We start from the raw sequence: 15,240 nt of genomic DNA, 5'->3' as shown, positions 1-15,240 counted from the left end.
AAAATAGAGATAAAGGAACAAATCCTTTTATTTAAGAAGGTAGATGATGATAATTTAATTTTTTTTTTCTTCACAAAAAACAAATGACCAACAACTTTTGTGGAGATTTGATTTCTGCTGCTCAACTAGTGACTTTTGCACAAAGTAGAATCAGTCTCAAATGATTTTATGAGTTGTAAGAAACACAGATAATCCATGTGAGTCATGGTTTTTGATTGCGCAAAACATCTGTTTTGGTAAAATCAGTGCTAAAGCAAAGGTGCATTTTAAATCATGCTATCCTGAGGTAAACGCAAGATGGTTGTTTTCTTCTTTAAGTTAAGCTTTTTTTTTATTGTATATGAACATGGCTGTCATTTTTTAGGATTTAAAACTGTAGATTCAGCTTTTAACTGCTAAATGGTAATAGGAAAAGAAAACAACACTATTTCAGTGATATTTAAAGGCAGGTTTGAAATGTCCCACATGCAGTAGCTGCAAGATGTGACTTAAATCCTCAATGTGAAATGCAAATGTTGAAGATGTTGGGACGCCTGCAGCAGCAGCTGGTCGGCTGAAAGCAGCTTAAACGTGGAAGTAGTTCACTGTTCAACTTTGGGGTTTAAGTCCTCTGCTGAACTCTCAGAGTAGCCTTAAGTTGAACTTCTCTGCACTCTTCAACCTCCCTCACTCACTCCGCCTTCACTCTGTTGGTGTCTTCACCCTTTTACATTCCTGACCTCGCTGCCCCCCCAGACCTCTCCCACCCCAGCAGCTGTTTGGACTGATTGAAGGTGACTCGGTTGAAAACACAGGTCTTCGGCGCAGATATTAACCAATTTGCTTTAATCCTGCGCCACTTAAGATAAAAGCCACAGGGGAGCAGTATTGACCCGTGCAGGATTACATCGATCAATATCTTATTTCCATTCGTTTTACTGTCGCAGGAGGACACATAATGAGCAGGGGATCTAAAAATCGTGACTGGGTCACTTATGGATGTCAAACATTTTGATTAACATTTACCACAGGCAGCAGAATGAGCTACACTGTACACAGATAGTTTCTGGTGTTAATCACTTGTGACTATAAGTGCAGACGATCAATATATACCGCAGCACCTGTACTGCAATGTAGCACCGTTAGTAGAAGTGGTTTAAAGATATAAGGGAGAAAAGAGGAGAATATTTGGGGACTCACAGGAAAAGGCTCCTGCCAGCTGGCTCCCACTATGGAGGGTCTGATGATGCCAATGTTGAGCTTGTCTTGCTCCTGCTGCACCACGTACTCAGCCAGGGCTTTGGTGTAGGTGTACGTGTTGGGCCTGTCGCCGATGAGCCGCGGTGTGATGTCCCGCACAATGCCGTCATCCATCCACCTGAAGTCAGGAATCGAGAGCTCCGTCAGAGATAAAAGGAACCACAGCGCTGACAAACCTTTTAATCCGTAAACGAGCAGGTATTTTGGCACCGTTTATTATGCGTCCCAGAAGAACAATATCTACTCAAAAAGCTGGCGTTTTTTTTGTGTGTGAAAAGACAATTTGTACCAAGAGATTTGCTTTAAGTGTCAGCTCCATATTCAGCCTACAAGTTGTGACACAAGGCTTTTCTCTGGGTGTTTTAGTGAATGTTAAAGGCACAGCTTCAACACTACAAGGAGGCTGAATCTGTCACCTCAGCTATAAAGGAGGCTGCATCTCCACAGAAAATTCCACCAACCAGTCAAGCTGCAGTTTACATCTATATCAGTCCACACTTACATGTGTAGTGAAGCCTTTGAAAGACTTCAGTTAAAGCCAAAGCTGTTTTGTGAGGACAAAGTCACCTTGACGTGTTATCAACAAATTCTGATCAAATTGTATAATCCATGTGAACGTCTGCACCAACTCTGAAGCAATTCCTTTAAGGTGTTTATGAGAAATCGATTCATGAGAATGAGATGGACAAACAATCCAAAACATAACACCTGCAGGAACAGCTGTCGACATCGTGGAGGCAGAGAAACAGAAACAGAGAATGAGGTCAAAATGAATTCTAACAATCCTAAAAAACTAATAAAATGTCCATTAAATAACAACAACAATCATTTATTACTGTTACTACTATATAATTATGAACAACCAATCCAGGAATCCCCGTTCTGTTTCCTACTGAAGTGACTATCTACCCTCAATCCCAGATTCACTTTATTATTTCCAATAAAAAGAAAAAAACAACTCCAACAACACCTCACCATGATGACGTATCTAGCTCCTCTGTTATTTCTGTGCTTCTATTGATCAGCTGTTTGTCTTTAGACAGTTAGGAAGCAAAACGAGTGTAACGTTTGCAATCTTGTCAAAAGCACCAATCCGTTCAAAGGCGTTAAAAAGAAGGCACAAAGCTTAGAGATGCTTTTCTTTACATTCCTACTTCCACACTTGTCCATTAAAATGTTGAACACAAGTGATGGATGAACTCTGTGTACGCTCAGACTTTCATAGCACTAAAAGACGAAAACATCCCCAAACTGGACGCAGGTTCTGTTGGGATTCACATGTGTCCAGCTGGTGTCTGAACCTGCAGCGTACCATCACAGAATTGATTTTAAAGCCATGCATGGTTCAACACCTGGCTACATCTGTCCTTGATCTACCTCGAGGCCTCTGAGATCCTCAACTGCTCCACCACTGAGGCTGATGCTTCGGGAAACATCCTGATATCACAGCTCAAAAGACGTGCAGTACGACACAGTTATCATGCTGTAAGTAGGTCACTCTACATACTACAGAAGTGTGTTGTGCAGTTCAGCTGAAAAGTCCCTGAAATTTTTGTCATGGGAATGTCAGGCATGGCTTCTCTGTCGAGCAGAAGAAATGATTTTTGGTGTATTTTTAAATTTGACATGTAGAACTAAGTGATTTTGATGAAATATTCCGATTTTTTGTTTTTTTTAAATCACAGACAATTAGTTTAAAAACCATCAGAAAGTCAAATGTGTCTGTTTTTACAGTTTCTGAAAAATATTGTTTTTTTTTAGTTTTTTTTTAATGGTACAAAATAAATGGTGTCATTTTAGTAATTTCTAAAAACAAACAAACATGTAATTTAAACCTGTCAGCACATGTCGGGGTTAATAAGCTTCATTATATTTGATAAAAAAATACGTTTTTTCCCTTGACACTGGCAGAGTTCCTCTTTATTTCAGGTGATGCAGGGTGCCTCCATAAAAGGTTTAACTACCACGTGGACTGAATCATCCTTTAACTGCTTTTAATTAAACTTGCACGGCATTCAACACAGCAGAAATGCTGTCCTATATGTAAAAAAAAAGTTTTAATCATTAGCCATTTATTGATCTTTTTGTACAAACCGTATTATGAAGACTGTAGCTGGTGTAGCAGAAGACAAGTTTTTGAATCAGCCTTTCAAGATTTTCTTACTGGACAGGAAATGGTTAGTTGTCTTTGGGGGAACAAAAGCTTGTCCTGCGTTCACTCACTCAAGAGACTCGATGAGTTTCTTGGGCTCGACGGGCGGCGGGTAGATGACCTCATCGATGTGCTTGCGGTTGCAGTTTGCATAGGCGGTGGAGATGTGAATGAAGGCCTCGAGGTGGTGCATCTGCTGGGCCAGGCCGAGGAGCTGCTGTGTGGCGATCACATTCAGCTGCAGGGCGTGTCTGCAGGAGAGAGCAGAGATACAGCGTTAAAGACCGACTGTCTCCAGCGTGTGTGGGAGGAAAAGGGTGTGCAAACGAGAGCGTGCGTGTGCGTGTGTGGGAGGTAAAAGTTTCGGATTAAGTGCGTGTGGAGAAGAGGCTTTGTGTGTATTTGCTAATATCTCTGAGCATTTGCATGCATGAACGTTTGTTTGCTGACTGCTGAGTGTTCCTTTCTAATGAGAATTTGCCAACTCGTAGGAATTTGCAGAAAATGATTTTAAGCCGGAGCAGAATGACATGACTGGATGGTGAGACATGGAATCAAACAGGCGAGTGGGGGGAAACGAGGACAAGACAGAACGAGAGAGAAATAAAAAGAGCAAACATCTGCTGCTCTTCTAAAATGTGTTTGTCTCAACGTTTTCACTGATTACTCTTTCTAGCTCAAACTACCACTAAAGCAGCCACGAGCACATCAGCATCTCCTCTGGGTGCACAATGAATTCTACCACTGCACTGTCAGAGATATCTGTTGCTCTTCTTCACGTTTTGCCTTCCATGTTTGATCTGGGGCCGTTTTTCCTCCTTAAAAACAAAACGGTGCTGCTCATTCTTCAAATTATAAACGCATCTAAAGCAAACTCGTGATTTCGACCTATACATTCCAAAGACTTGACAATTCTGCCGCATTCACATTAGTAGCTGCATCCAGCCAAGCGTTGCCAATTTCTGCACTAATTGCATCAATAAATGATATGACTGCATTAGAGCAAGTGATGAAGTGTGCATAAGCAGACGGGGCAGAAATGATGAGATTTGTTCCTCTGAAGACAGCACAGTTTCAGTGAAAACAGTAAAAAATACCCATCAAAATTTTTCAGTTGACTGGCTCAGGCCTAGCAGATAGTGTCAATGGTTTTCTATATACTGACTAATCAAAATCCTTCCACTGTTTGGAAGAACAAGCACATTTGTTCTGCTCTTGTAAGGCCAAAAATAGTATTTACAAAGGCACCATTCATTATTATAAACTAGTTTCCTTTACCGATTGTGAAAACAAAATCCTTCCTTCTGTGAGAAAAAGATGAAATGTCATTATTTCCAGAATGATGAACTCCCACGCGGCCGGCAAAACCTCCTGCCGGCCACACACACCGACACATTTCACTTGATAAACCTCAACATTCAGCAGTGGATCTGTGTCAACTCTGCTGCAGCGCTGCAATAACATCCATTTGGCCCGAGGCGACAGCCAGAAAAACCGAGGGTCAATGTAGCCACACAACTACAAGATATACTGCTTCTCTGGCTCAGCGTGGGCGGCGCTCACGAGGGGAGTTTGCGACAGAAAAAGTGAGAGGCGGAGGCAGATGTATGGTGCGTGTCGGTGAGTTGTGGGCGACTGGGCCAGCAGCATGAGTCAGGTGTGGTCGGGCTGTTGGCAGCAGTGTGGAGCGAGCAAAGCGGTGACAGCAGGAGGATGATGATGGCGGTGGTGATCAGAGGACGGGCTCTGCGTTGGCGTCTCATCTTCCCGCCACCTTCTGGGTCCATATGCAGGGCGCCACGCCAGCAGGACGACCAGGGAAAGATGGATACACCTTCCTGCAGCTGACTCATCAGCCATCTGTCTTTTGCTTTGCCGATTTCAATCTCACAACTACAAACCAGTGAAGCTCTGATCTGAAACTAAACACCACTACTTTATATTGTAATTTTAACCATAGTTTCTGTGCAAATATCAGAGTCCAGCTGAAACAGGATCACCGCCTAGAGCAGACAAAATTTAGATACTGAAACTAACCAGCAGCTTACTGTGAACACATTACTTGACTCCACATCACTGTCTGCTTAGCTGTGATTTGTGCTCTGCTACATGTGCTGCAGGCTGTGGTGAAAATTCTCCAAGCATGAATCACGACCTGTACAGGAAAAGATGTATATTTCATAACGGCACATTTCAGACAACATACGTGCCGATACAGATATATCTGCAACAAGCCGTTATCTGCTGAGAATACATTAGATCAACCAACGGGTACATCTGTCAGGCCTCAGTTGTGTAGGAAAACACTTTAAATTGAGGGACGACAAGACAAAAGGCAGGGTGTGGAATATGAACTGTTGGTTGGCCAACCAGAGCTGCACAGCAGCAGTCACTAGTTTATTAATTGATGTCTGGCTTCCAGTTGCTGTGATGAAGCTGCTTTTATTGGCAGTTTGAACAGTAACGTAACACATGAGAAACACATGCACTTACTTTGCTTGGAAAATCTTCAACTCTTCTGAGTCGTTCGAATGAAACATAAGAAGTAATGTGGAAACATCTCGGGCTAAAGGCAATTATTGACACTGGGAAGGAAAATGTAGAGTAGGCCAGTCAATAAAGACGTCCATCTGTGTATCCTCAGACAATGCAGACAGCAACATCCTCCAACACATTCAAAACGTTAGAGCACAGTTCCAAAAACGATAACCGAGAAAACAAAGAGACAATAGATGCCATATTATGATGCATTGCTTTGGATATGAACCCGACCAAGAAGGTGGAGCTCAATGACATCGTCCTCAAATGTCCAGGATTTCACACATGCTGTTCGTTGATGATTACTACTCACGCCACAGAGCCCCAAAACCAGTATTTGGGGCAGGCCTGCATTCAGTACCACACAAAACCAATACAATATCCGATTTATGATTGCACTGTAGAAAGCATCTCAGCATGACAGAAAATCAGCACGGACCACATGGCCTAGATTTATCTATTCATCAATGTGTCACATTTCAACAAAATAACGCAATGATTCCTAAACTTTAATTAACCAAATAGATGATTTATATAGAAATGAGCAGTTAGACTATTCAGGAACTGAAAACAGCTTGCTTTTACCACTTTAACCTGTGACTTTCCCTCCAGATTAGCGAGGTTTCTATAAAAATCGGTCACGTTTCTTGCCGCAGCCACTAATCTCAGTGTTATTATTACAGACAGAAACGAGAGCCAAAGCAACCAAACATCATATTAGAGTTAGACTAAACAGAAATAATGCTTTAGGTGTGGATAAAGACGTGCAGAAGATAAAGACCAGATGAGGTGTCAGCCTGAAAAGCCCCGGACCGAGGCTCAAACTTTCAGTCGTCTGATTTATCGCCCCGCGCTGCTTACAAGGCTGCCGGCCGCTACACAAGAGTAATGACTCTGAGATGACAGAGAGGGGAGGGAAGAGAGAGAAACCGTGAATATGTGACCGAAAGACGGATGAAGAGGGGTGAAAAGAGAGAGAGAAAAAAAAAGAGAAGATGAAGGCCACTTGGTTGGAGAGAGATGGAAGGTGAAGCAGTGCAGACAGAGATGGGAGGGTCTGTCAGGAAGCCCCAGCAGGACGGCAGTAGGAGACATGAAAGCGGTAACAGATCAATATAAATCTGTGTGGACAGCAGAGCGGCAGCTTTATCCCACTGAGCTGACACTCAAACCGCCACGCCTCCAAAAAACACCCATCTTCTTTAAGAGTGGCTCGACGCCACCTCAGACATGAATCATCTACCTCAACTCAGCAGACAGTTGTTTTACAGAAACGAGCTGCTTGCTTATCAAGATGAGGCTTTTTTTAAAACAAATGTGTACACCGATCAGCCACAACTTCAAATACACCTGTCAATTAGACAGTAGTTATGTTAGAAACAGGATAGATGGATGAGTTTAAGCATCTGAGACACTAACACGGGCCAAACTGTGATTAATAAACCAGCAACAGGGTCATGGGTGGCCAAGACTCACTGTTGGAGTCAATGCTGGTCCATAGAAGAGATGCACAAACTGCTGAAAACATAATACAGCTATGATAGAAAGGTGTCACACGAACACACGATGCAGCGCAGACCAGTCAGAATGCTCATGCTGATCACTGTCCACTACCTAAAGCATCTACAATGAGCATCAGAGTTGGACTATGACCAATTTGGTACCACCTCCCTAACCAGACGCCCCGTCATAGCAGCAGTGACCCTACATCACTGCAAACATTGTTAAGCAATGGGAAGAGGAACCAAGAGTTCAAGGTGTTGACTCAGCCTCCAAATTCCCCAGATATCTATCTGATTGAGTATCTGTGACATGTGCTTGAAGAGCAGGTTCAGTCTATAGAAGTCACACTTCACAACTTACAGGAGTTAAAGGATCTGCTGCCAACAATACCACACACATTCAGAGGTCTGTGGAGTTCAGGCCTTGATGGGTCGGAGCTGTTTTGGCGACACAGGTGGGGCTTAAACAGATGGTTGTAATGTTGAGGCTTACTGGTGTACTTTTTAATTTAAAAAAAACAAACAAATCCATTAAAAGATACACATATCAGAAACTTGCATGAGTTTCAGTGTCTTTTGATTACATTTATTAAAATCAGATACAAGGGATCGTTACATTCCTAAAACTAAAGTAATGCACACAGAAAAAGTTGTTTATTTTTAAAACAGGTTGTGCAAGCAGCAGGGTGACAATAGGGTTCTTTCTCTTATTGAATACCGATGAAAGCAGTTTCCGTGCTAACTATAGAAGCTACTGCCTACCTACAAGCTTATTTAGAACTGTGTTTCATCTTTAATTTAATTTGCTGCATCTTATTAACCTGAACATTTTGAAAAGCACTCTGCAAACAATGCTATCTTTACACAAGCCCAATGCATTGCCCAGGTCAGATTTTATTTATGAGCCTGTTGTGTTATGAGTCCAAGGTCCTCCAGCAAAATCCAACACAATTGAGTTGTATTTTATGAAACGTATCATCCTACATTATGGTCAAAATATTGTTTTAAAGTCTCCTCTACTGTAACAGATACATCACTCTTGCTGAAGACAACCAAAAAATAAAAAATAAAAAAAATCCTCAGTTGCCTTACAAGGGTGAATGTTAAAAATAGAACATTTATTCTAAAAATACAAGATATAACTGAATATAAGCTTAAACGCTTTAATGAAATCACCGTATTCCACATGAAACAAACTAAATTTTTGTGAAATTAACAACCAAAGAAATTTAACTTTCGCTTTTTCTCTCCTTTAATGATGTATGTCATTATATCTATGTCATACTGTACAAAAAGACATTTGTGAGTTCTTTCTACTTTTGGCCGTGGTTGCACTGTTTCCATAGAGGTGCAGGACTTTAAACTGTAGTAAAAAAATAGGACCACAGTGAGTAAAAATGTGACTGGAGTGAAAAAAAAAGAAGCCGAGAATCTGCTCGGGGTTCAGTTCATTGGGTTACACTTAAAGGAAACAAGGAGGCCACACAAGTGAAATTCTGAACTTCTCAGGAGCAGAAATGTTGTTTAGAAACTCACTTATTTCTTTCTACACCCTTCAAACTACCAAAAAATTGTAACAAACTCAACAGTTCTCTCTCCGAAAAAAAGAATTTTCTTTTTCTTTCTTTTGTTGCCTGAGTATTTATGCTGTGAGACAAACAAGTAGAACATGTTTGTGTATTTCTCATACAGTCTTAACTTTTCAGGAACAGTGTAAACACATGGCTTTCCTGCTGCCTCTCAGCTCGGTGGCAGCGCAGCACAGACCAGCCCTCACCTCTAGACCTCGGTGCAGTCAGTACCGGGGTCTGGAAGCCTCAGCTAATATTCCCAGGAAGAGAAGTATATTAAAAGTAGGGTCAGGGATGTTTCGCTTCTATATAATCTTTTGCCTGCTGGGCCTGATGAGAGAGCCAAAGCAGACAGCAACTGGATTATTTATGACAGTTAAATACACTGGGAGAAATGTGCCAAAAGTTTCTTGAGAACTTGCACAGCCTGGTAATAATGTTAACGGACACCTTGATGTGCAACTTTTTTATAGGAAGCTGCTGTTTAAACACGAAACAATTGTCTGTTAAATCTTTTTTTAAATTCAAAAAATTGCAGCTGAAATGCAAAACAAGTCATTTATGCTCTAAATCTGACCCAATGCATGTCCTCCAGTAAGCTTGACTATTACTGCCATGGTTACTAATGCAAAATAGTGAGAAGAAGAAAGCTAAACATGAATGGAAAACTTTTTTCTGACTAAAAAGGCAACTGTCTCCAGTAATCTAGGCGTAACTCACAGCATTAAATCAATACAACATAGTTTAGTATTACGCTTCACGGATTAAATGTCCCATATTGTGATAATCCATTTAGAGACTGAGTGGGTCACACTGTTTTGATGTTGCATGTTTAGCTTCAGTGCCACCTAAACTCAGCTGCTGTTTACATCAGATTACTTCTCTCCTGCTCTCTGTGCTCACATATTTTAATGCAGCCATATTCCCAACAAGGCTGTTCTCATTTACATATTTTTCTGTTTCTTTTTTTGTCAGACAATGAAGTGAGTATGAAAAAGTGACTTAAGTGTCACTTCAGAGCCTTTTCCAAGCTTTCTTACCACAACGTCATTCAACAAAGTCACCAAACACGAGCTTAAAAACAACAACTGTGCTGCGAATTCTGTGATCTTTCCATGAAAAATGAAGACAGAAAGTTAAAAGCAAGAGAAAGTCCTGGTCTCATTCACATCTATCAGCTGCTATGCATTCAATCACAGAAGCAGACAGTCTTCCTACTGCTGGATTCAAAGCTGAAGCACTTCATTTACAACAGGACTAAAAGCAGGAGTTTTATAGATAAAATTAAATGAACCATTTTTGCAGCACTTTGAACTGGAAAATTAAAAGACATTCTTGAGTCATATGAGACTTTCATTACTTTGCTGAAAAGTGGGCACAATGTGGGACCGTGAATTCTAGCAAATTGCTTGTTTGTTCAAATTCAGTCAAACAGTTTTGACACATACTGCCAGACGGGGAGATCATCATCATATTTGTGGTAAACGTTGAGTCAGGTGGTCACATTGTGTTGTGCTACAAAGTTGCAAAACACAACTTCAGCCCGTGACACATTTTTTTGGGGACAGTGGATTTGCAACGAGCAAACATTATCATCTGTGGCTGATTCTCTCTCTGATGCATATTCCTCTGGTGTAGTTTCCTTTGAAAACCTTTCTTTGCATCATCCACACCAGACGCTGCCACCTTGAAGTCTCACGTTCAGACGTGTGCGTATTCTTGGGTTTCCTTTCAATGACGTGTTAATAGCTGATGCATTTTGCTGCCATTTATAGATGTTACAGATTTTCTACAGATTGCAGGGGTTCTTCCACTGGGTGGTGCAGGTGGGCATCTGAAGGGGCTGACATGTATGCAATGAAATAAAAAAAAACAAAACAAAGCACCAGTGGCAGCCATCCCACAAGATAGAGTCACACCGAGGCCTACGATGGGATAGAGTGATGCTGGTTATGACAGTATATTTCAGGACCGATCAGTTGGAAAAGAGCATCAGCACATCAGCCACAAAAGAAAAACATAACTAGGTCACCATAATACAATATAATACACTGAACCCAACAGAATTCAATAACGGTACACTCGCCTGAGGTCCACTCTGCTCACCGGGTTCAGTCAGGCATATAGGAACCTCTGAACGTATCACAGTCCATTTACACAAACTGACTTGCTGGCAGGCCGACAGAACTCAATTATGAGAGCGCCAACATCTGAATCAGCTCCTGCATGTCAGCTGGACACCACCACACTCATTATGATCACAGCACTGATTCTACCTGGGAGACTTGAACCCATACGAGTCTTATTATTACTAAAAAATTAAATATCTTCTGATTTGCTCACATAAGTTATTTGTGCACACTGTGAATAAAAAAAAAAAAAGAAAGAAAGAACCATCTATTGTCTGGCAAATGTAGCACCACACCGTGGGTGGTTTTTACAAACGGTAGATTTCTTCACATCCTCATCCTGTTGTACTTCCCCTTTACTCTAAACCAATAAAACAACTCGGCCGGCTCAATGAGCTGAATATCCTGAGTGCAGTTTCACGATAGGAGGTTCTTGCTACTAGGAACTTTAACCCAACAACAAAGAGATGCTGTGTATGTCTGTGGTAAATTATCTGAACTGTAGTTGCAGTAAAAGCAGTGGATCTATTTTTAGCGTGGAGCAAAATGCAGAGTGTGTGCGATGTGTGATCCTCACTTGAGCGGTTCGTCGAAGCGGATGGTGGCAGCGCAGTGGAAGACGATGTTGATGCAGGCCGTGAGCTTCTCCACGTCCTCTGGGCTGATGGCCAGGCCGGGCTGCATCAGCTCGCTGCTGATTGGGATGATCTTCTGGTGGAAGTCGGGGTTGTCCTCCCTCACTCGGTCGAAAAGCTGCCAGAAAACACACACAGACAGACAGACATGTCAACCAGCTCATCAGCAGCACAGCTCTAAATAATGCAGGACAATTGATAGACAATAACAAATTATAATTCTGCTCGTCAAGCACTGGAGCTGGAGGACAGAACGGCTATTAAAAGTGACTCAAACAGCAACAGCTAAACACTAAAATAGCATGACATGAATGCAAATGATCTCAAGTAAGCAGATACACCAAACGTGTTACTTTGCATAATCGCCTCAAGGAACACTCTAACCCTGTTAGGTTCCATATCATCACCAGATTTGTTTCTGATCCAAAGAATCTCAGCGTTTTTATTTCCAGAAAACAATAAACATGGATGACATAAGACGGGTCAGACAGGAGGGTCAGTCGGCAGCGATGTTTAGGCTGCTGGCAGAGCGTCGGAGATGCAGCAGTGAAAATGCGTGACCTTCTCTTACAAGGACACCGTATCTGTCTGACACAACCCCAACATCCACAGCTTTTTAAAAGAGCAGAAAACTGTTTAAAAAAAAATGCAAAAAACAAAAAAAATACACCATTTATCAGAGCCAGAAACTTTAAAAACAGGGAAAATTGTTGCATTTTCAACTTTGAAAGTCCTTGAACTAATCATCTATGACATGCCGTTCTGTCGGAAAACAAATCCAAGACTAATTGAAAAATTCACCAAAAATAGATTCTTTGCTCCAACCAGATACCGTAAAAGGCAACATTCTGTTCTCCACAGTGTAATCGGGAAACCATTAGTGACTCAGCTGCAACCAACAGTCACAAGACAAATATGTTGGCACTTTTTGGCTGAACTGCAGGCTGTGGTTTACACACCGCAGATAGGAGGAAACTATTAGAAATGTAAGTTGTAAAATATCCACGGCATGCAGCGTCAATATTATTCCCAGCATTGATATCACCTCTGAGCACTTTTTGTCAAACTAATTCTTTTTTTTTTTTATTATTATTGATGACAATATAACTTTCTTATACTGCACAAAAGACCTGCTGTTGTTAAATTCTCTGTACTTCGAGCCATTTTTGTGCTTTTTCCAGAGAGGTGCAGGACTTTACACTGCGGTAAAAAAAAAAAAAAAAGGCAAAAAACCTCCAGAAGCTGCTTGAAGTTCATACTGTTAAACCTAGTGTTGACCCCATTAATGTAGATTTATCTGACTGTGAGTATATTATTATATTTCCCAACCCAACTGGCAGCATCTAAAACATCTGAACGTGTAAAAACAAAAGCAGGAAGGAACTTCAAGTTGAAATTTCAGCACCAATCACTTTCAGATTAATTGAAAGGCCTCTTGTGTCAAGACAATTAGTCAATAAAGGAACTGCACATATTGATCAAAGTCTTCATTAGAGCAGATTTTGGTTAATTAACTGCTTCTGGCTAATAAGCTGCTTCATTATTCAGTCAAGTAAAATGGAGATATGCCTGCGCTGGTATTTACGCAGGCTGCAGGTGTGCTGGATTAAGGTGCATATGTAGTACAGGAGAAGTAGGCTGCTGCGGCTCAACAAGTTTTATTCATTTGTGCTGTGAGTCAGACGGAGGAGTGTTTCCTGATAAATGTCTTAATGCAAACACGGCACACGCAGGTTTGTGACTCAGCTCTGAAAACTAATCGCCTCACTGAAGGAGAACATGCACTCCCTGCTGTATACATAACACTATCAGGGCTGTACATGCAAAAGAAATACCTCTGACCCCTATCTGACAGTGGAAGCCTGAACATTTGTCCCTCTGTTCACGATACGGTCGCAATGACACACGTGTAACCCAACACAAAGCCCCGCTTGTGTGATATTATCCCACCTGTTTACACTGCTGTTTGCTGACGGAGGGCCGCGGCCGACATTCCAACATGGAGGGGGGATTATGTGAACTCTCGTCTAGATTTACCAGCTCATGTCTCGCACACAGCCCTCGCTGCCTGACACCCTGCGGAGAGCCGAGTGCTGCACCAGAGGCCCTGCAGGACTGTACACGAAGCTGTTGTTTCAGGAGATGCTATCCAAAAAGGCAGAGGAGTCGGATGTCATATTGCGTCATGCATTTCTGTTTTTTTTTTCAGTGCGGTTCTTATCAGGAGTCGCAGAAAGAGTAGCAACCGCTCCGTCACCAAGATGGCTGATATTTCTGGCCGGCTGTGCACAGATATTTACAGATAGGCGGTAAAGGATGGCATGAGAAGGAAAAAGAGAGGGGGAGTGGAGGGATTGCCATCAAAGTGCGTGCTATTTGTTATGAAATTGCTGCTGTGTGTGTGTGTGTGTGTGTGTGTGTGTGTGTGTCAGCTGTCCCAGTAAGCAGAGCTCTCTTGCTGAGGAGGACAGATGTTGAATTAAACAGCTCCAAACAGCTGTTTATATTCATGTTCTGCATCCTCATCAATCTTCTGCTTTGTAAAGCCATCCCTCCAGATACTCTCACACCACGCTGACCATATTAGGCACACGTCCTGACGTACAGTATGCAAATGCTACAACCCGAACCATTCGTAAGCGGCGGAGAGCAATGCAAGCAATACTTTGTGCATGACAGTGGAGCACTGTTAATATTATGTAATGCAGAAATAATAGTGTTTTCCTCCCTCTGCTCTGGGCCAACAGCTGGCAGTAACAGCAGCAGAGAGTCTGCAGAGAGCGGCAGTAGAAGAAGAGATTTAATGTGCAGCTTTCTCACAAAAAATCTCTCCAAAAATATCAAACCAGAGTGTGTTTTACTGCACAAACTGTTCCCTCCTTACTGTGTGATTCACTGAGCGGTTGATGTCATGTAGTGACCTCAGTTCAACTTCCTCTTGAGGGTGTGTAGCTTGGCAGCAACAACAAACCACCCAAAATGCAGCAGAGGCTTCGTCATATTTCCCACAAGTACCGCAAGTCTTCAGAAAAAGTTGACTGAAAACAGAAGTAAACTCTTTATGCGTCCAGCCCTGTGCTAGACTGTGACAAGGGCAGCTGTCAGGGAGACATCAGGCGAAAGAGCTGTGGGGAAGAGTGCTGTCTGGTATGCTGAGGAAGCCTCACCTGTCTAGAAACACCTAAACTGTTTTCACAAGTGCTCAAACACGGTAACATCTCTGTGGTAGTGAAACTGTCATTCATGAGGTTGGGTGAAAACCACTTTAGCAACAAGCCAACACCAGAAATAGCAGAATGAAGAACCTCCCAAATACCGCAGCAGGAAAGAAATGATGGATTGAAGGGAACTCCACAGAGCACCGTGTGGTTTTTTTTTTAAGGTTCTGACTCACAGTAGTGCTAGACCGATTAGTCAGTTGGCTGATTAACCAGGCCAGTTTGGGATATCTGGCATCGGCTGTGTACCGGGCGG

At 42.1% G+C, this 15,240-nt stretch overlaps 1 protein-coding gene across 1 annotated transcript in view; it reads right to left on the bottom strand.

Moving 5' to 3' along the window:
* Window positions 1–15,240, bottom strand: part of LOC103366393 (fatty acyl-CoA reductase 1) — a 66,438-nt gene that overhangs the window by 11,604 nt on the left and 39,594 nt on the right. Inside the window, exons 3-5 of the mRNA XM_008294102.1 lie at window positions 11,709–11,884; window positions 3,463–3,642; window positions 1,180–1,357 (exon numbers count right to left, since the gene is read on the bottom strand). Coding sequence (XP_008292324.1) covers window positions 1,180–1,357; window positions 3,463–3,642; window positions 11,709–11,884 — 534 coding nt within the window. The remainder of the gene's footprint in view (window positions 1–1,179; window positions 1,358–3,462; window positions 3,643–11,708; window positions 11,885–15,240) is intronic.

This window comes from Stegastes partitus, unplaced genomic scaffold (assembly GCF_000690725.1).
Source record: "Stegastes partitus isolate 25-593 unplaced genomic scaffold, Stegastes_partitus-1.0.2 Scaffold941, whole genome shotgun sequence".
NCBI lineage: Eukaryota > Metazoa > Chordata > Actinopteri > Pomacentridae > Stegastes > Stegastes partitus.
This window is presented reverse-complemented; position numbering and strand designations above follow the sequence as displayed.